Below are 18,529 nucleotides of genomic sequence, written 5' to 3'. Positions count from 1 at the left end.
AAATTAGCCTAGAAGCAATTTTTGCAAAAATGGACTTTAATATTATGTTTCGATAATAGCATAACATAAGCAAAGCGTTCTTTTTCTGAACTGAATTTTAATCACTCAAGGCTTAAATGAAGGTCATTTAATTATTTTTGAAAATGCGGAGCGCTCTTTTCATTGAATAAAGAAGCAACGCCTTTAAACAACTGTCAAACAATTCGTTAGTGAAAAATAAACATGTGATTATGTGGAAATGCGTTTATATTATATTTAACACACAAAACAATATATTTTAAATATAATGTTGTTTTCATTGTATTCCCATTCCATTATTTCTATAAGGTAAGGGTATTTCTTATTAAATATCTTCTCCTCCTACATGATACATATATGAGCAGACATAAGACAAAAAAGGGTAAACTTGTATGGCTACTATTCGAATGGTAACTGTAAAATCCGTCTGCGTTTCATTAATTTGTTAGAAGACACAATGATTGTATAACTGATAATTCTAGAATATGAAACTACTTTCTTTTTCCCACAGGTAGTTCAGTTATATTTAAAATAAAAGTTTTAAAAATTTCCAATCATAAAAGGTACATACAAGTAAAAAAAAAACTTTTAGGTTCTTGATTTCATATTATTAAATTCAAGAAATTAAAGAGATTTCAAGCGGCTAACAAGGTTCGATTATTTGAGTCAAAAAGATGACAAAGGAAATAGAAACACTAAAGGATACAATATCAAATGAGACCTTATTGAATGGAAGACTATGTGTAATACTTGTAATCATATCGAAATAGAAAATACACACACTTTTTATCCTTTTAATTATATGGATAAACCTGCGATTGAAGTTTAGCCTACATTGATTTTCAATTACCAAATAATGTATCAGAGTCGGCACTTTTCTGTCTCGTTGTGTTTTCAAATGAAGCTAATAAAAATGTCACTTTATATTAAATCTTATTAAATATTCATCATTGTTTTGAAAAAAAGTGAATTAAGATACTTCAAAGAATATTTACCAGCATATGCAGTCCATCCCCTTTTCATCTTCCATGTTGGTTGCGAATATAAGTTGCTGCCCGGCCCTCGCCACCACTTTTGGCCCGAATAATTCATGAACGAATGAGAAAAAAATAATGCAATGACCCACTTTACGAAAATTGAACTTTCACCCAAGCGCGCAAGCGAAAGTCCGACTCGTGGGCCGGCTCCACAGGTGGGAAAAGCTACTCACCTTGGAGGCCAAACAATGGACGGGAAAGAACGATTTCAAATAAGATACATTCATATTAGCTTTAAGTACTTGCCAGCGGCGCACTTGGCTATTCTAAATGCGTATGGCTCGCCAAAATGACGACGCATTGATATTCCGCTCACTAATGATTTATGATACAACGTACAAGATCACAAACAATACCGACAGAAAAAAGAGTTCTTTCAAATGAAGAGGCAAGGAGTGAAATAAGGCTTATATTACAGTGTATCCTCTTACTACACGGGATTATATAAGGTTTTATGTAGGATACGGAACTGTTGGACGAAACATGTTGGAAGTCCAAACATGTTTTTAATACACAACATATTGCTAGTAAGATGTTACTTTTTTCCTGTATATCAAATCAGAACTGAAAATATTGTAGTCGTCAAAAAATCCGAATACGAGATTTTGACGAATTTCCGCGTTTTATACCTCCCTGAGTTCAGAAAGAGACGGACAGACATTTTTAGATTATATCTGTCTGTCTTCCTCTCTGTCTTTGTCTGTCTGTCTGTCTGTTCGTCTCTTTCTTTCTGTCTGTCAATGGCAAAGATAACTTGAAAATGGTTTGAGGTAAACAGATCAAATTTGGTAAATGGTCTTTATACCAAATTTGTAGATTTCCATTAAATTTCGAGCAAAGTCTATTCAGAGGGAGTCTGTGTGTCCGACTATTCGAATATAAGTTAACACCATAGCTACAAAATGGAGAAAGCAAAATGGCAAAAATTCGGTATCTAGACCTGACATGTATATTGTAAACATCAAATTTTAAGCGAAATCATACGAATGATTAAATGTCTATGAGTCTATACTTTCAGAAGCATATAGACGAGATAACTCAAAAACGCAATGATTTAAATATATCAAAATTGGTATGTGATTTTGCGACAGCAATTATCGTTCTCTGTTCAATTTTGGTTTCAATCGGCTAGGAAAAAAAGCGCCTAAAACACAGATTCGATTTTCATATACCACCAAACGCATGGCAAAAATGAATCGCCAAAAAACTCGCCAAGGGTCACACGATATATTCAATAAAAATGCTAAATCCACTCCGAAGGTGAATATTTCGTAATTATTGTACGCCAATGCCAAAGTGTTGACGACCTTACCTAAGGTCATCATTTTATGAACGGGGTGGGGGATAACATTTTTATTAGAGAATGTTCGAAAAAGTGTTGGAATGACCATTTTAACTGGTTTTCAGTTGCCTTCAATGTTCATATAGAATAATTAAAAGGTAAGTATATGCATTTGATTTTCTAACCCCCACCCCTAAAAATGAGATTGTATGAGGATTTATCTTCCTGTTATGCGTGAACGCATTACATAAATTCACAAAGGAAAGCCTTATACAGAATTGCGTTACATGAAATCATATTAAGCGTTGTATGGGATCGCATTGTACAAATTCGCATCCTATGGGAGCGTGTTATACGAGAATACTACTGTACAATTAATTATACAAATTATTTGAGCAATGGACATTTGTTTTCTCGGTTTATAGAGATTAAAATAAAATCAATGCTGATTTACTCGAGAGCTGTTACAGGCGTCGCACTGAATTAATTTCTAGATTCATTGCGCATCTTGAAGAAGAAATTTGCAAGGTGTGGGTCTCACTGAACCGCGCATTAACTGGTTACACGAATGAATGAATCTCAATGACTCCCCCCGCCTCCGCCTATACAGAGAGTGATTTTTTTCCCCCATTCGTAAATAATGCGTCCAAAGAGAGGAACAAAAAATTATAAAAACTGTACTACGAATGTATTAAAAAACACACATCAAAGTTGAAACAATGGTTCTAAAAGGCAATAGTAAGCCATTAGTTTATCCTAAAATAAGCATTTGTACAGGTGGTTTAACTATCATTAAAACAATTTTAAAAACGGAAAGGTTTCATTTTCATTTTAATACAAAGTAAAGCTAATTTCTTAATAAAAAGGTGTAGTGAAAATACAAATAGAAGTGGCTGCGTGTAAGGAACATTCATTATAGACAGTACGTAAAGATGAGTGCCATTTTCATATTATATACCATCTATAACGCTCTCGTTGTAACTAAGGTGATGCAACATAGGATTTATTGGACAGGAATACTCATGTGCGAAAGAACAAACAGCCTTTTCTTTATTTTAAGATCGATAAAACTGCATCAAGTACAGCTGAGTAAGCATGTTAATAACTACGTTCTGTGTCTTTCATATGTTGAGCAGACACTTTCTAATACAGAAATGAGAAACTTCAGGAAAATGCAAGCACTTTTGGTTAAAAGTAAAAATTTAGCATCGTAAAAAGGTTTCTTTTAATAAACTAGATTAGGGTGGAGCAAATTTGGATTAAACAAAATGTGAAAAAATGAATTGTAAATGCACATAAATTGTAAGTACGTACTTATGCTTTTCTTTTTCTTTAATTTCAGGTGAAAACATTCAGCTACTTTGAACTTCCAATTCCGATGAATAATTTGATTTCCCAGTTTCATAAATTAAATCAGCGGGAGTGGTCTACATGATGGTCCAGAATAGCGCGTGCATTGTCGGCATACTAGGCTCAATATTTGACATCATTTTATAATTGTCTCGTTTACATACCAGACTTCTTTTGTTTTGCTTGTTATGTTTTTATGTTATCGAGTTCAGACATACGCGGGAGTGGGAAAAAACACTGTTCGTGTTTGTTCATTCTGCTTTCAGGGGTCAAACATCGTTTCACGAGCGGGAATATGAAGAGAGAGGGTGCTATAAAATAGTTTAAACATCCTTCGCAGTGGAATATTTTGAGATCTGTTCTCAGATAAATGGTATTTATGTAGCATAAATTTTGATTAAATTAAGCTAATCCAAAGATTAACATCAAATGAAGGAAGGCTAAGTGAACTAAATTACTTCACTGTTCATTATGCGAACATAAAATGTCTGGAAACGGAAAATATTTTACATTTCCGTTGGTTGAATTATAATAGAAACATTGATCTGGACTGATTATTCATTCAATATATTAATGCAATTTTTCTTTATTTATTTTACGGTGATGACTGTAGACTGACGGGACAAAAATCATTTACTAAAAACCACTCTAATGGGACTGAAAGAGCGGGAACAACCCCGACCGGCCAACAACGAGGTCTTTGCACAGCATAACCGGAGGGCCCACTCTAATGGGACTAATGGGAATGGACTAAGAATGAGACGAAAGAAAAAGTTTGTTTCGTTTTGATATAGTCTGACCACATTATGTTTTTATCGTCGGCACGAATCTAAACTATTTCTAAATTTTCCTTCTTTTACTGTTAAAACTTATCAACTAAATATAAAAATGAAACTCTTCTATTTTATTTCAGAAAGTATAACAATAATTTGTAATTGTGTTGTACATTTTAATAAGCAGAAAAATGTTTTCGTATATTTAAAGATTTTTGAAATCAAATCCTCCAATGGAAGATAGAATTTTATAATTCCATTTCTCCATACTTTTTTCTCAATACTAACAACTTATAAGTAGTAACAATTCACCGAGGCATTTCTAATTTTATTACACTTTAGACAAAACGTACTCATCAAGCATGTCTGTCATGCAAAGAAAGATTCTTCTGCCGAAATCTTGATACTTTGCCCACTTTTTTCCCCAATTTCGAAGTTTTGATATTTTCTGAAATAAATTACATTATTACCGAAAAAAGTGATTCTACGCCAATTTAAAATTTAAAAAAATATATTAATCCATTGAAGAAGTCTAACTAGTAAATTATTTTGTCTATGATAATTGTAATTTTTTTTTTTTTTTAAAAATGCACCGTTTTAAGGCCACTATATGTTAGACAAAAAATATACTTCATAGCTTTGATGAGTGACTTTTTATTATAAATAATGCCAATATAATAATTAAATATGCACATAATGTTTTCGCTAATAGGAGAATAAATATAAAAATTACAAATGAATACATGTTCATTTAATTTAAAAGGCAATATGCTTCTCAAAATGAAAGAAGATTCAAATTTTTCTAAAGAACATCGTAGCAGGTAAATTTTAGTTTTAAGTTTGATTCATTCGTCTATATCTTATTATTTTTTTAAAAAAATTTAACCTGAAGGTGGGTTTACATTCGGCCAGTTATACGACAGCCAGTAGGCAGCGCGTGAGTAGAAAGTCTGAAAAATGTTGCTCGGTCCATGACAAATACTTTTCCCGACGACACAACAATATGCCGCTGTATTGTATTTTTTTTTCTTTGTAGAATTTGGCATGAAAAAAACTGATCACTTATCATAGATTTATTTCGACATTTTTTGCTCTTTGTCTTTTCTGATGCGAGATTGTGATTTTTAAAAATTTTATTTGCCATTTTTCCCCATAGTTTTCAAAATTTAGGTATGTTGATTTTATTTTTTATTTTACTATGTTTCTTTGTGTAAATATTCATCATTTTAATACGATACGCAGTGAAAAAGAAAAATTTAGGGACGCCAAAACGGCCATTTATAGCCAAGCATGGAATGCCTGAAATCTATCTTATGAAAGTGTGACAAACATAAATCAGTCTCTTTCTGCGCATGCGTTGTCTTATTGGCAGTCTTATAACTGGTCGAGTGTAAACCCACCTTTAATAACAGCAACTATAACATGTTCAAAAACTGGGCATTTAAAATCGTCTCAATGCGCATGTGTATAAACGCAGTAATGGAAACATTTAAAAGAGAAGCTGTAAAATATGCAATTAAAAATATTTTACTAAAATAAGGAAAAAATATGTTCAGAAATAAAACAGATATCAATGAAAAGCTAATTTTTCTTTATTTTTAAAGTATTGTGAAATTACTGTTAATTGCCTACTCCGAAGTTTTTTTTAAAAAATTTAAATAAAAAAGTTTAAAAATTCTAGCGGGCCTTGCGGCCTGGTGGTAAAGTCTCAGCTTCGGAATCATCGGGCTTCAGGTTCGAGATCTGATTCCACACGAAGAACCGTCGTGTAAGCGAGTCTGGTGCATGCTAAATCCAGCGGGGACAACCGTCTTCCCCATGGTGCGGTGTGGAAGTTTAGAGAGGTGATGATAGATCAGGTGTCGTCTGATTGCGGTTAAAGCTAGGCAGACTACCCCAAAATAGCCTTAGTGCTGTTTTAAAAACGAGACGTTAATATAACAAAACTAAAGAGCAATAATTAAAGCTTCTAACTAATAATCGAACAAAAAAATCTGAAAATTCTTTCCTACTGAGCACCCATCGCCCAACCAGTAAGTAGTTAAATTTGATAGCCTAACAATGCGCTTTAAATATTTTTATTTTATCTTGGATGTCACAAAACGTAATTTATAGATAAGGCCCAGCCTATAAACATTACCAGGTATGGCAGATTTTTATATATAACTTCATATTATTGCAAAGAAAATAGAGCATATCCATAGTGAAAAGTAAAATTTCCCTCCGATGTATTTTGTTCAACATTATAATTTCTTGAGTCTCAAAGCTTATTACGCTTGTAGAAAAATTAAAAAAAGGGTTTTATTTAAATTCAAGAGGATTTTAAATATATAGATTCATTTTCTTGCAATCAAATAATTGAAAACTTATTCAAACTAAGCACGAAGGGAAAATAAATAATAAAAATAATAACAAAGTGCTGACTGTGAATAATAAAGTGCTTCCAATATGCAGACTGATAAACAACGGACATAGTTCAACAGTCATTACACCTGGCAGTTAAAAAAGATTTTCTTCTTACGTGATGTTTCTACGTAGCAAACGAAATCTACTGCGTTGCCAGTTCCAAGTGTTTTCTTAAAACTTTCTTTTAATTTCATTTTAAAAAATTTTTCAAACTTAGCAACGACGACAGCTACTGAAAGCACATCTGAGTAAAATGGTTATGTATTTCTTTTTTCCGCAAACAAACCCTCAAAGCAAACAATCGCACGAAAATAAAAATGAAGTAGAAAAAAAATGAGAGATAAGATAGCAGAAATTGAAAGAATCATTCGCGGAATAAGACTCGATAGCACTTTCGATTCAGATAATCGTCCAACTTCTGCATTAATGGGAGTGTTACTGAATGAATTCCGAGGATTGAAATTGCTCGAGCGGACAAGCTGAAGAAGATGTTGAGGAACAACAGGTCAGTTGCACAAATGATTATCGAAATGAAAAATGTAGCTGTTGTTTTGTTTCCTTCTATAACGTACGCACGTCATACTTTGACAAAAAGTAAGAAGTTAAAAATAAGAAAGATAGACGCATTTTTCAAATTTACATCCATCAAAATTTTTTTCAGTGCTTTTTTTAACTGTTTGATGCAATAACCGCTTATTTTGTAGAATACTGAAAACAATTTCAGTTATTTTTTAAAAATCTGTTTTTGGATTGGATATTATGAAACGGCGATGTATTTGTTTCCGTACTTAAAAATCAAATAGAGGAATTTATAGTGTTATATCTTAAGTTGCGTTATTTGGTATTTCCAATTTATTGCTGTCTGAACACCTCAAAGCAAGTAAAAACATTACAAGATAGATGAATACTATCATATTTACCATTTTAAAGCAGGCGGTGCTATAAAAAATTAGTAACATGAAGAAAAACAATTTTATTTACTGAAAAAAATGTATAAAATTAATTATGTTATAAAACTGGTACTCGGCTTAAAAATTACAATTAGAAATTAATATATAGTTTTCCATGTTTATCAAAAATTCTCTATTCACATTTTTTTTTAAATCTTCAAAGAAAAAAATATGGAATTTATAATTTCTACATTTTATTAGTTTTCATTAACTTACAAATTATTTAATCAATATTCAGATGTTAACATATTCTTTTATTCAAAATGTGAAAGTGTTTACAATATACGTATGATGCGATTTGATACATTTTTGAGCTTAACGCAAATCCGAAAACTTGTCTGTTGTTTTCTTACGTAACATCTGCCTCACATTTATAATTGACCTTCTATTTTTTTAGTACTTTTCTATTTCACTTGCTTAAAGAAATCTTTCTCCTGGTATAAAGTTATATTATGTCGATCTCTTTTACTTTTTAATTTTTTTTCACGGTATTTGAAGTTCAGATGTGGTTGAATGGATGCAAGCGTGTGGTTTTTGTGACGTAAATTTAAACAATGATGATACAGATTATAAAGAAATACTGATATACTGATAGATTTTATCATATACTGATTAGATTGATTTAAAAATTAATAACATAGCAATTTAAGAAAAAATGTTAAAATGAAAAGCAAATAAAATACTGCAAAGGCTTTAAAAAACGAGTATTGTATTCATTATTTTTGGTCACTTTTATGAATAAAAAAAGGAATTAAAAAGCTTCATATACTCATAGGACAGAATTTTTTCAAATTTCATTTTTACAGATATACGACATTTTCTAGTCTTATTTCTAATGCAATGAAAGTAATTTTAATTTCAAGAATGGTAGCGGGAGTAAGAATCTCTTCCAAGGGTACAAAAAGTTTCGTAGCAAATTATTATTTTTTAAATAATAACTTAAAAAGGCTCTTCATCGTAATCGCTTAATCATTCAAAATAGTTTTTTAATTCACGAAAAAATTATTTGTATGTTCGTTGTTTACTTCTATTTTTTTCTATGCATTTACTAGAAAATCAAAGATTATTCTTATTAGATTTTTTAAAGCCCTTAGCAAAATGGCGTGACAGTAAAATACTATTTATTTCTAATATTATTGTTGTTTAAATTCAGAAACTGGAAAATTCATAAACAGACTTTGAATGAATTTAAATATGTATCTTCACCGAATTATGAATTAGCACAACAGGTATATACACAAGCGCCAATGTATGACAGATGTTAACGGACTTTCAGTACATATTTAAGATATTAAGCTAATAATTTTGAAAAGTTATGAAAACTGGTTTCTCAACACATTAAAATTTAGAAACAATGCACAAACATAGGAAAACCACTGTTTTTTAACTGATCGCTCCTCTTCTTTTGCTCTAATATCAAAATTTTTTTAAAAAATTCTATTCTTATTTTTTAAAAAATGTTGTAAGCTGTGTTCTAGCCACATTCGTTTATTATAACTACGCTGATACATGAGTTTTCATTCAGCCATTCGTTGCTATGCTTTTTTCATTTATGAAAAAAATGTTTCTTTTCTTTTCCGTGTAATTCAGGATCTATAAGACTCTGAAGAGATAATTCTATGCCCTGTTCTTTCTCTTATATTTTCGAAACGTATGCTGAAAAGAGTATTTGCTGTTCTGAAAGTAGTATTTATTTGCCTTTGTTTTACAACATCTTACAACAGAAATATAATGAAATGATGGCATATGCAGATGAAAAACTTAACATGATTATCATACAAAATGAAAAGTAGAATATCATAAATCGTTGGCACATGAAAAAAAAAATTATAACTACTTGAAAAATAAAAAGTGCAAATAACAATAACTTTTTTCCACGCAAGACTTAGTAGCTTCTGTTGCACAAAAGTTACTCAATCGCTGGCAGTGATTGCTCAAATCCTTCCTATGTTTGTGCCCTGTAGTATTGTTGTCTGTAAGAATATAGAGATAGGAATTCATATTGTGCTTTCGTCGAATCAATTTTAATGCTTTCTTTCTCTATTGAGAATTCTCATTTTTGTAAGCAATACTTATACAATAATCAAATGGTTTCACTTTAGATTCGTGATTAGATTTAGAAATATAACTAAGTAATGATACGATCTCTTTTTTAATAATCTTTTTTTTTTAACATTCGGTATTTTTAATATCTATCTTAAATAATTTATCGTTTATTTGGAGCAGCATATATTTGTGGAATCTGGATTCAAATACTATTTTGACAATTGATATTTCTTGTTGTTATACAGCTGTTTGGTTTACTTTTTCATCAATATTTGTATTATATTGTAGAAATAATTATTTCATACTGTTACTTGTATTTTCTGAAATATTGAATACTTTAATACAAAAAAATACAAGACAACTTATTGAATTTTTTATTAATAATTTAACTTTTTCTTATGAGTACTTTAATTCAAAAAAACAAGACAACTTTAAAAACAAATACTAAAAACAAGATTACTTTACTACTTAACCCTTTCTAGGGCCGTGGGAAGTATGCTTCCCACCAAATTTATCAATCTTTGTATGAAATTTTGTAGGTTGGCATAAGTTCTGACAAATTTTTTTTAGAAAGACAGAAATTTAGATGCTTCAGTTCTTTATCTCAATCAAAATTATGTGTCTTGATTTGTTACTTAATTTTTAATTAATCAAATTAAATTTATCTAATAAGCTAAATGAATCCCTTTTCTTATTCTAATTTCAAGCCTAAAAATATTTTAACATAATATGACTAGAAAAAAATGGCCCTTTAAAGGGTTAATTGATTTGACTTATTTCTAGTCAATTGGTTTAACTTTAAATTTTATTTGATCCATTTTTTCATCATATTTTTATTATATTGTTGAAATAATTATTTCATAGTGTTTTTTGTATTTTTTAAAAGATATATTGATTTTTTATTATCACTTTTATTTCTCCTTATGCCTACTTTAATACAAAGAACAGATTTTATAAATGACCAGTTCAAAAGAAACATGCTCATCAGGAGAATTAAACAATTTTTTTCACCAGAGGCTAGAAGAGGTAAGGGTATTAGATTGCAAAGTCTTTTGCAAATATTTGCAAAATGCAAAATCTTTGAAAATGAGTTTTCGTAGAGACAATCAGTTTCCACACAAAATTCTAAAATGAAAGTCCACTATTTATTTGTTGAATAAGGATCTAATTTGTCGGTTGAATTCTATTAGTTACTTTCAATTCTGAGAAAAATATGGGAAATAGGTTTCTGAAGCAGCAGAGGTAAGAAAGCTAAAATATTTTAAAACATTATCAAAAGGGAAATACAAAAGCAGCTACTCATTTACAGTAAAAAGATTTGTGTATCTTAAAAGCATGATGTAGTATGAGATGATGATGAGTATGAGAATAATATGATGTAGTATGAGAATATTTTAGATGAAGTACATTATATAAATTTCGTTAGTTCTTTCAGAAGAATTAATGTATAGAAATCGTATACATTAATTATTTTATTTAGAGATCAATTATAGATACAAGGAAAAAAATTTGATTTTTTTTTTTCTTTCCTATAATATTGCTTCGATTTTGAATATCCTGCTATTCTTTTTCCAATTTTAGCAAATTAAAAAAAAAGTTTTTTTAAAAATTTTTTTTAGATAAAGCAATAAGTAATCTTTAATCGTTATTTTTATAATGAGGGAAGTTAAAGGAAATAAATCTTTAATACAAATAGTATTGGAAGTTTGTTTGTTTTTTCATTTCGGTAATCATAAGAGCTGACACGTTTTTCATAGTTATGAATTAAAATATGAAAGTCTTGTTCTTTAATCTTTTGAATATGCGCTTAAAAGCTTGTTTCCATTTTAAAAAACAGTGATTACAAATACTGTCGGTAAAAAGTGGCAGACATTTTTCTTTCTTTTATTATTTTGTATTATCTTATTTTATCTTTTTATGATTGAAGTTTTGAATAAAATTTTGATTATTGATGTCTGCGGTTCATCAGCCGCGTTACTTCAGAATTGATTATATACAAATAACATAATTTAAGCAACTAATACTATTATTTACAGATTAAATTAAATAAGAAATAATCATTTTTTTTTACCTGGGATCTCTCCAGTTGTTGATCATAGTTTCTTTAAATCATTAATTATCTGCACCTCACACTCTACTTCCATTCACTTTTTCCTGAATGAATCTCAGTGGTGTCAGCATTATCTAATAATAAGTACTCTGTTTCTGAAACAGAAGATTTTTGTTCCATACTCTGTGCTCGATGCACAAGAATCCCGACACTAGCAAGTAACCAGACTGAACAGTGGCAATTATGTGAACTTATTATCGATGGAATGTGTGTGCTTCAGATTTCGGAATCAAAACAGTGAAACGATTAAATCGGCTATTAAGAGGAAAAGGGAACTGAAAGTAAGAATAATAATCGAGTCATTCATTAGCCGAGGCAAACATATCGACACAGCTGCGTTATGCAATAATTCCATTCCTTTCATCCTTTATTTTTAATGTTTATAATTAATTGGGTTCCATGAGTCATTCTTACAGATGTTTAAAAAGAAACCTGTTTAGAAAGCTAAATTGCTCAAAAGCTGTCCAGTCAACTCACGACTTATTCTAACATTCGAGTGAGTAACCTTTTTTTTTTTTTTTTTTTTTAAAGTTTTCCGCAATATAACGAAATTTCATGAATACTTCAAGCAAATCGCAATCGTTTTCAAATGCATGAATTAACTGCTATCAGATTCGATCTGCTATTCAGATTTTGATAACCACCTGTAGAAGAGAGAAAATTTTCGAAAATTCTGAACTGGAGGCCTTTTCTAAAAGCACTAATATTTGACAGGATTATTGAAAGTGACTGAAAAGCTGTTTCGAAATGTCTTGAAGCTATGGGAATGATTCAGAAGCAAAGAAATTAGGTTTCGTATGGGTTGAAGCCGAAGATGTCGAAAGGCCTTCCTTTGCTTGTGAACAACTGCTTTAAAGACAAAATCTGAAGAGGTTTCTACATCGCATTGTGACCGGAGACGTAAAGTGGGCACATTATCAAGATCCTAAGTGCAGAAAATAGTGGGGAAATACCCATATACCCTCCAAGTCGTTGGCCAGACCGAATATACAGGGTGCCAAGACTATGCTCTGCAGTTGATGAGACCAGATCAGATAAAGTATGACTTGAAACTATCACAGGGAAACGGTATCGAATGCAACTGATGCGTTTGAGCTGCGCCTTGAAGGATAAAAGACGACAGTACCAAGATGCAAAGACATCCTCCAGAATGAGATTGCTTGTTCATGTGTCTCAAGAACGGTCAAAGGATACTTGGAAATGCTAAAATGGGTGGTCTTATCCCAAACTCTTCAGACATAGCTCCTTCCAAATACCATTTGTTTCGATCGATGGCACGCGGCCTAACTGATCAGCATTTTCTTTCCAAAATAGATTTTGATTTCAGGATCGTCTTAAAAGAGAAATATCGGCTCAAAAGAAGAAAAAAAGAAAAAAAAACCCGCAGCCGGTTTTTTTTTTTTTTGTTTTTTTTTTGTTTGTTTGAGATGGTATCCGACAATTTCCACGAAAAAATGGAGGAAATTGAGAAAGTAGTAGATAGCGACGGACAGTAGCTGGAATCATGAATAGGCAATTACTTTTTAAGAATAAGATCTAAAATTTTGGGAAAAAACAAAGGTTGAAATGTTACACACCTAATATAATCCTTATATAGATTATGTGGGACTAAATTTATTGCAATTCAGTTATGATTTCAGAAATCATGGTTTTCCGTCAGTTCTGAAATTCTTTATCTAATTTGGATTATGTTACGAAATATTCGAAAGAATTAAATTGTTGTAATTAAATGGCTGCCTGCTAGTAAAACAAGCAGCGTTTATTCCACTGATTACGATTAACTAAAATATTTTTTAGATGGCTAAAAGTGTATATAAATTTTTTATTATATATCAGGAAAGATAACCAGAGAATCATTTCGATTTCTTTGTGAAAAAATTATAAAATAAACTAATTTTGATTTTTTTTAAAAATATTTTTCAATGAATTTTTAACAACATAGTTTTTTCCAAAGTATTAGTTTCAGATTGATTTTTTTTCTTATGTTCAGGAAACTCAAAGACATTCCACCGGACGTTAGACTGTCTTTAGAATTTTTAGATGATGTCCTTGAAGAATATGCAGCTGAAGCAGAAGAGGCTGCCCGCAGAACAGAAAAGTAAGAAATCATATAAGGAATTGAGATTTTATAGTCCGAATAGCTGTATTTTAACACATCTTTATCTAAGTGAAAAGTAATTTTTACATATTAAGATAAAGAATAAATTTACACTTTTAAATTTTGGAAAAAAAGAATATAGATTTTTTCATATAAACAACAAATTTTAGTTAAATAAATCAAAATGCTTGACAAATGCTACTTTGCATTAAGATTTCCAACACCATTTAAAATTTTTTACAAAATCAGAATTAACTGATAGAGTATTATTAGTACTTTTTCTAAGCCTAAATATTATTTTTATGTCAAAATACAAATTTTTGGAAATGTTTCTTTTTTATTTATTTATTTTTTGCATAATGTCACATAAAAATGTCACCTATGTAATAAACTTTTTATTATACGCGGATGTTAATTACAAAATGTTGTGAAAAATACAAATTAAAAAAAAAATAATGATAGATTTTGTTGTAAAAATGTAAACCAAATAATTTGTAAATACAGAAATATATTGTTTAATAAGTTAAAATTTATTATTATGCCGCCTATATATATAAAAAAAAATTTCGATGATTTTTTTGGTTATCCACGGTTCCTCTATCCAATTCAGCAGAAAATTGGAAAATTCTAGTAGAACTACTTTTTAACAAATGATATTAAAACCTTCTATTAGAAAGAACAGAAATGCGTTATGGAAAAGTAATTCTACAATGTGATAGCAAGAGAAATAAAAAGAAGTAATCAGAAAGCAAGGGTAACCAGCGGGAGTGATTTCCCTAAAACTTTCTCGCGTACTCTTTAATTAAGATATTACCCCAGAAAACGTCTTACATGGCATTGGCTTACAATAGTTAAGAAATATGAATGTTTTGCATCCATTTAGCATTTTTACTGAATCTAAACGTGTGATCCTTGGCGAGTTTTTTGGTGGTTAATTTCTGGCATGCGGTTGATATTATCCAAAAACTGAATTTGCGTTTCAAACGCGTTTTTCCCAATCTATTGAAACCAAATTTAATACGCAGTTACAATTGCTGTCACAAAATCATATACTAAATTTGATATATTTAATTGATATTATTAGTTCATTTCGTTTTGCAGTTATCGAGTTAATTCATATTTGAACAGCCGGACAGACAGATTTCCTCTTTTGTTCAAAATTTTATAGAAATCTACAAATGGATGTAAAAACTATGTATCTGATTTCATCTGTCCAGCTGAAAATATTTTTGAGTTATCATTGTGACAGATAGACAAACATTTTTTTAAAGATATGTGTTTTTCAAACTCAGGAAAGATTGGAGATTTGTCAAAATCTCGAGTTTGAATTTCTTGACGATTATTGTATTTTTTCTATACTTTGTATATGAGAAAATAAAAAATGCATACAACATTTTCAGTCAGAGGCAATACTCATGTTAAAAAATGAAATGTTTGCAACTGTAATCCCTATTTGTGTAGTTTTTAATGCAGAGGGAAAAAATTGAGATCAAAAATTTTAGTTATGTGCTTAGGATGTGATACAAATGTACAGTTTTAAATTAAAGTCCAAATGCTAAGTTCATCTGTCTAGTTGCATGTAATTTAGGATTATCCTATGGACACAAAGATATAATTCCAAAAGGATTTTTTTTGGATTTAGGAAAATATAAATCACACAACTTCATCTAAATCGCATTGTAAAATGTTTGAAAGATTTCGATACATTCTCGATATTGTAATTCATATTAAAAAGTATTATGTATTGTTGTCAAAGATTGACAGATGTTTGTATTTAAGAAATGTATAAACTCCATAATTATTGTAAAACCTCCGCAGGCACTTGGGAGATATGCCTGTGGATGTAAGACACTCACTCGAGGTGCTGGACGATATTCTGACTATATATGAAGATGAAGAAATGGAAGACCCTAACGCAGAAACTGCTGTAGAAGATCTCAGGTCTAGTAATAGAATTTTTAAATTACTCTAGATTTCGAAATATTTTAAGCCAAATTTCACTGCCCATTATTCATTTTATTAACAATTTAATCAGTTGTTTTTCAACTACGGATTTCAAATTGTTAATCAAAATGGAAATAATTTTAAAAAGATCAGTGGTTTTTCTTATAATATCAATAAAAAGAAACATAATTAAGAGAATGCAATATAAAAGCTAAAAAAAGTAATGCAATATAAAAGATATTTCTAAAAATATCAATTTAAAACTGATTTGTATTAATAGATACATTTCTTTACTTGAGAGTGCATACACATGAACAAATAAATATGAATTCGAAGAAGTAATTATTGAAAAATCAAATCACAAAAAGAAATACATTCCATTATAATAAAAATATACCTTGAAATTTCATAAAGGTAGGCATGTGTTATATAAATAACACAGGTTGCCTTTTTATATAAATTATTTAAAATCTCAGGAATTTAGGAATATTTTTATTAAAAAATAAAAATATTAAATTCTGTTATGAAAAATTGAATCCTGAATGATAAAAGGCTGAGAGTGTTGGAAATACATTTTAAAAAGTAGATTATTGTGCATCGATCTTAAAAAACGTTTTTATTTTGCAGAACTCTCGATGCCGCGCCGCCGGAGGTTAGTAAATCTCTGGAGATGCTAGACAGTATCATCGACGAGGTCGAACAAGAGGCAAACGCCCCCAGACGTCGAAGGAACGGAACACAGGGGAGAAGAAACAGGTAGGACTTTTTAGAAATCATATTATCCGATAGATATAGTTTTTAAAAGTTACGATCAAACATTTCTCTGAAACAAATACGCAAGAAAGAACGGTTTTTAAAAGTTATGGTGATATAAATTTATTATTTCATGCGTGGAATACTTCCTAGCATTCTCTAATCAAAGATATTTCTCCAAAGCATGAAAATCATTTAACTACCATCACCACCACGCTCTGGAATGAATGCTATTTTACGATTTTTTATTCATGAATAAAATCACGAATCTGTTGTAACAACGGCACCATTTGGCGTGTAGAAGAATCGAGAGGGGTGGACGATAATTTTTTGGAGAGAATTGATGTTGTATCCTGCCATCATGGTTTCTTGTAGATGTTTCGCTCGGATTAATTGTCTAAAATATTTTATTGCTACAATATACGTGTTTGGGGTTTGGAGTTTGTACCTGTAAGTCTAGTTAATGTCAGTTTGTTCAAAATTGAAAAAAAAGTTTAAAAAAAAAATTAACGACGATTCACTGGTATTCTTCGATTACCCAAAACAGTACAGTGTGCTCAAAGAATGTTTTGCGCCTCACGTGAGTTCTGACAATTCTCAGAAAATGAAATATTCACGACTTTCATAGGGAAGAGAAAGTGCGAATTTTGTCTAATGAAGCTGATATAAATTCTTACAAAACAATCGTCATGTTCCTCAAATCCCCTTCGAAATGTGCCAAGAATTGTGGTTGAAGGTACTTTTACCAGGTTGTACGACAGATGCGTACAACCATTTGCGTACAGCTCATAAAAAAGCCAATAAATCACGCGTAGCTCTTTGAAAAAAGGGGGTAGGGAGTAATTAGTCTAGGTTTGCTAAAACATATGTTATCTGTTGGCAAGAGTATTTGGCGAGAAAATGTATTGGTATTTTAACTAAATTTTGATGCTTAAACACAGGGAAAAACTTTTGTCTCTATGTGTATATGCTGGCTCTGTACACACCTTGCCGTCTGCCTATCAAATTTGGCAAATATATATTTTGGAGGGTAGGAAAGTGATTTTTTGAATTTTTAATTAGAATTTTAATTTAACAAAAAATAAGGGAATTATTTGATAACTTTCTAAAAATTTACAGTAAAAAATAATTTTTACTTCCAAATCATATAAATTCTCTGCATTATTCATTCAAAATCAAAGTATGCTAAATATAGTTCTCATGAAATGAAAATCAATAAACTTTTAAAAAATCGGAAATAGAAATTCCATTCTAAAAAAAAATACACCTGAACTTAACTATTACCATCACAAACGATTCCCATTGTTTTAAAATAAGTGGATCATTTAAATGTGCATTTCAGCTAATTAATAGCACATAAATCAATAAGAGAATTTAACAGTGATAAATTTACTACTATTTGAAATTAAATCTGTTCAAAGCTTTTGAATTTCTGGAACTCAAATAAATAATTCAAATGCACATGAAATAAATAATTTAAGAAGCCTGATATAATAAAAATACATCTTATCTTATATTTAAAAATCTAGTATTCTCTTTTATGTGAAAACTTTATCTTTTCGTACGTAAATATAAACGGAAGATCTTGACTATAAAACATACATGCTATCTAAGATCTGTATTCTTTTTATAGAATAAAATTAAGCAAAGATTGATAAACCAATAAAATTAATGAATTTTTTAAAAATTTTAAGATAATTTACGTAAGACATAATATTTTTTGTATTAATATTTTTAAATGCACTGAATTGCATATTTTTTT

At 30.1% G+C, this 18,529-nt stretch overlaps 2 protein-coding genes across 4 annotated transcripts in view; one reads left to right on the top strand and one right to left on the bottom strand.

Moving 5' to 3' along the window:
- The window catches only part of LOC129971884 (uncharacterized), a 50,411-nt gene extending 38,297 nt beyond the window's left edge, over window positions 1-12,114 (bottom strand). Inside the window, exon 1 of one of the 2 annotated variants that reach the window (XM_056085865.1) lies at window positions 11,934-12,114. In XM_056085865.1, coding sequence (XP_055941840.1) covers window positions 11,934-11,959 — 26 coding nt within the window. In that variant the 5' untranslated portion in view covers window positions 11,960-12,114. Of the gene's footprint in view, window positions 1-1,013; window positions 1,195-11,933 lie in introns of those variants that run through there. The other variant, XM_056085862.1, reaches the window with a different exon arrangement.
- LOC129971855 (uncharacterized) overlaps window positions 7,220-18,529 on the top strand; it is a 219,883-nt gene continuing 208,573 nt past the window's right edge. For both annotated transcript variants that reach the window (XM_056085833.1, XM_056085841.1), the window contains exons 1-4: window positions 7,220-7,371; window positions 13,963-14,070; window positions 15,889-16,011; window positions 16,642-16,770. In XM_056085833.1, coding sequence (XP_055941808.1) covers window positions 7,355-7,371; window positions 13,963-14,070; window positions 15,889-16,011; window positions 16,642-16,770 — 377 coding nt within the window. In that variant the 5' untranslated portion in view covers window positions 7,220-7,354. The remainder of the gene's footprint in view (window positions 7,372-13,962; window positions 14,071-15,888; window positions 16,012-16,641; window positions 16,771-18,529) is intronic.

The sequence above is a fragment of the Argiope bruennichi genome, chromosome 1, assembly GCF_947563725.1.
Source record: "Argiope bruennichi chromosome 1, qqArgBrue1.1, whole genome shotgun sequence".
Lineage (NCBI taxonomy): Eukaryota > Metazoa > Arthropoda > Arachnida > Araneae > Araneidae > Argiope > Argiope bruennichi.
This window is presented reverse-complemented; position numbering and strand designations above follow the sequence as displayed.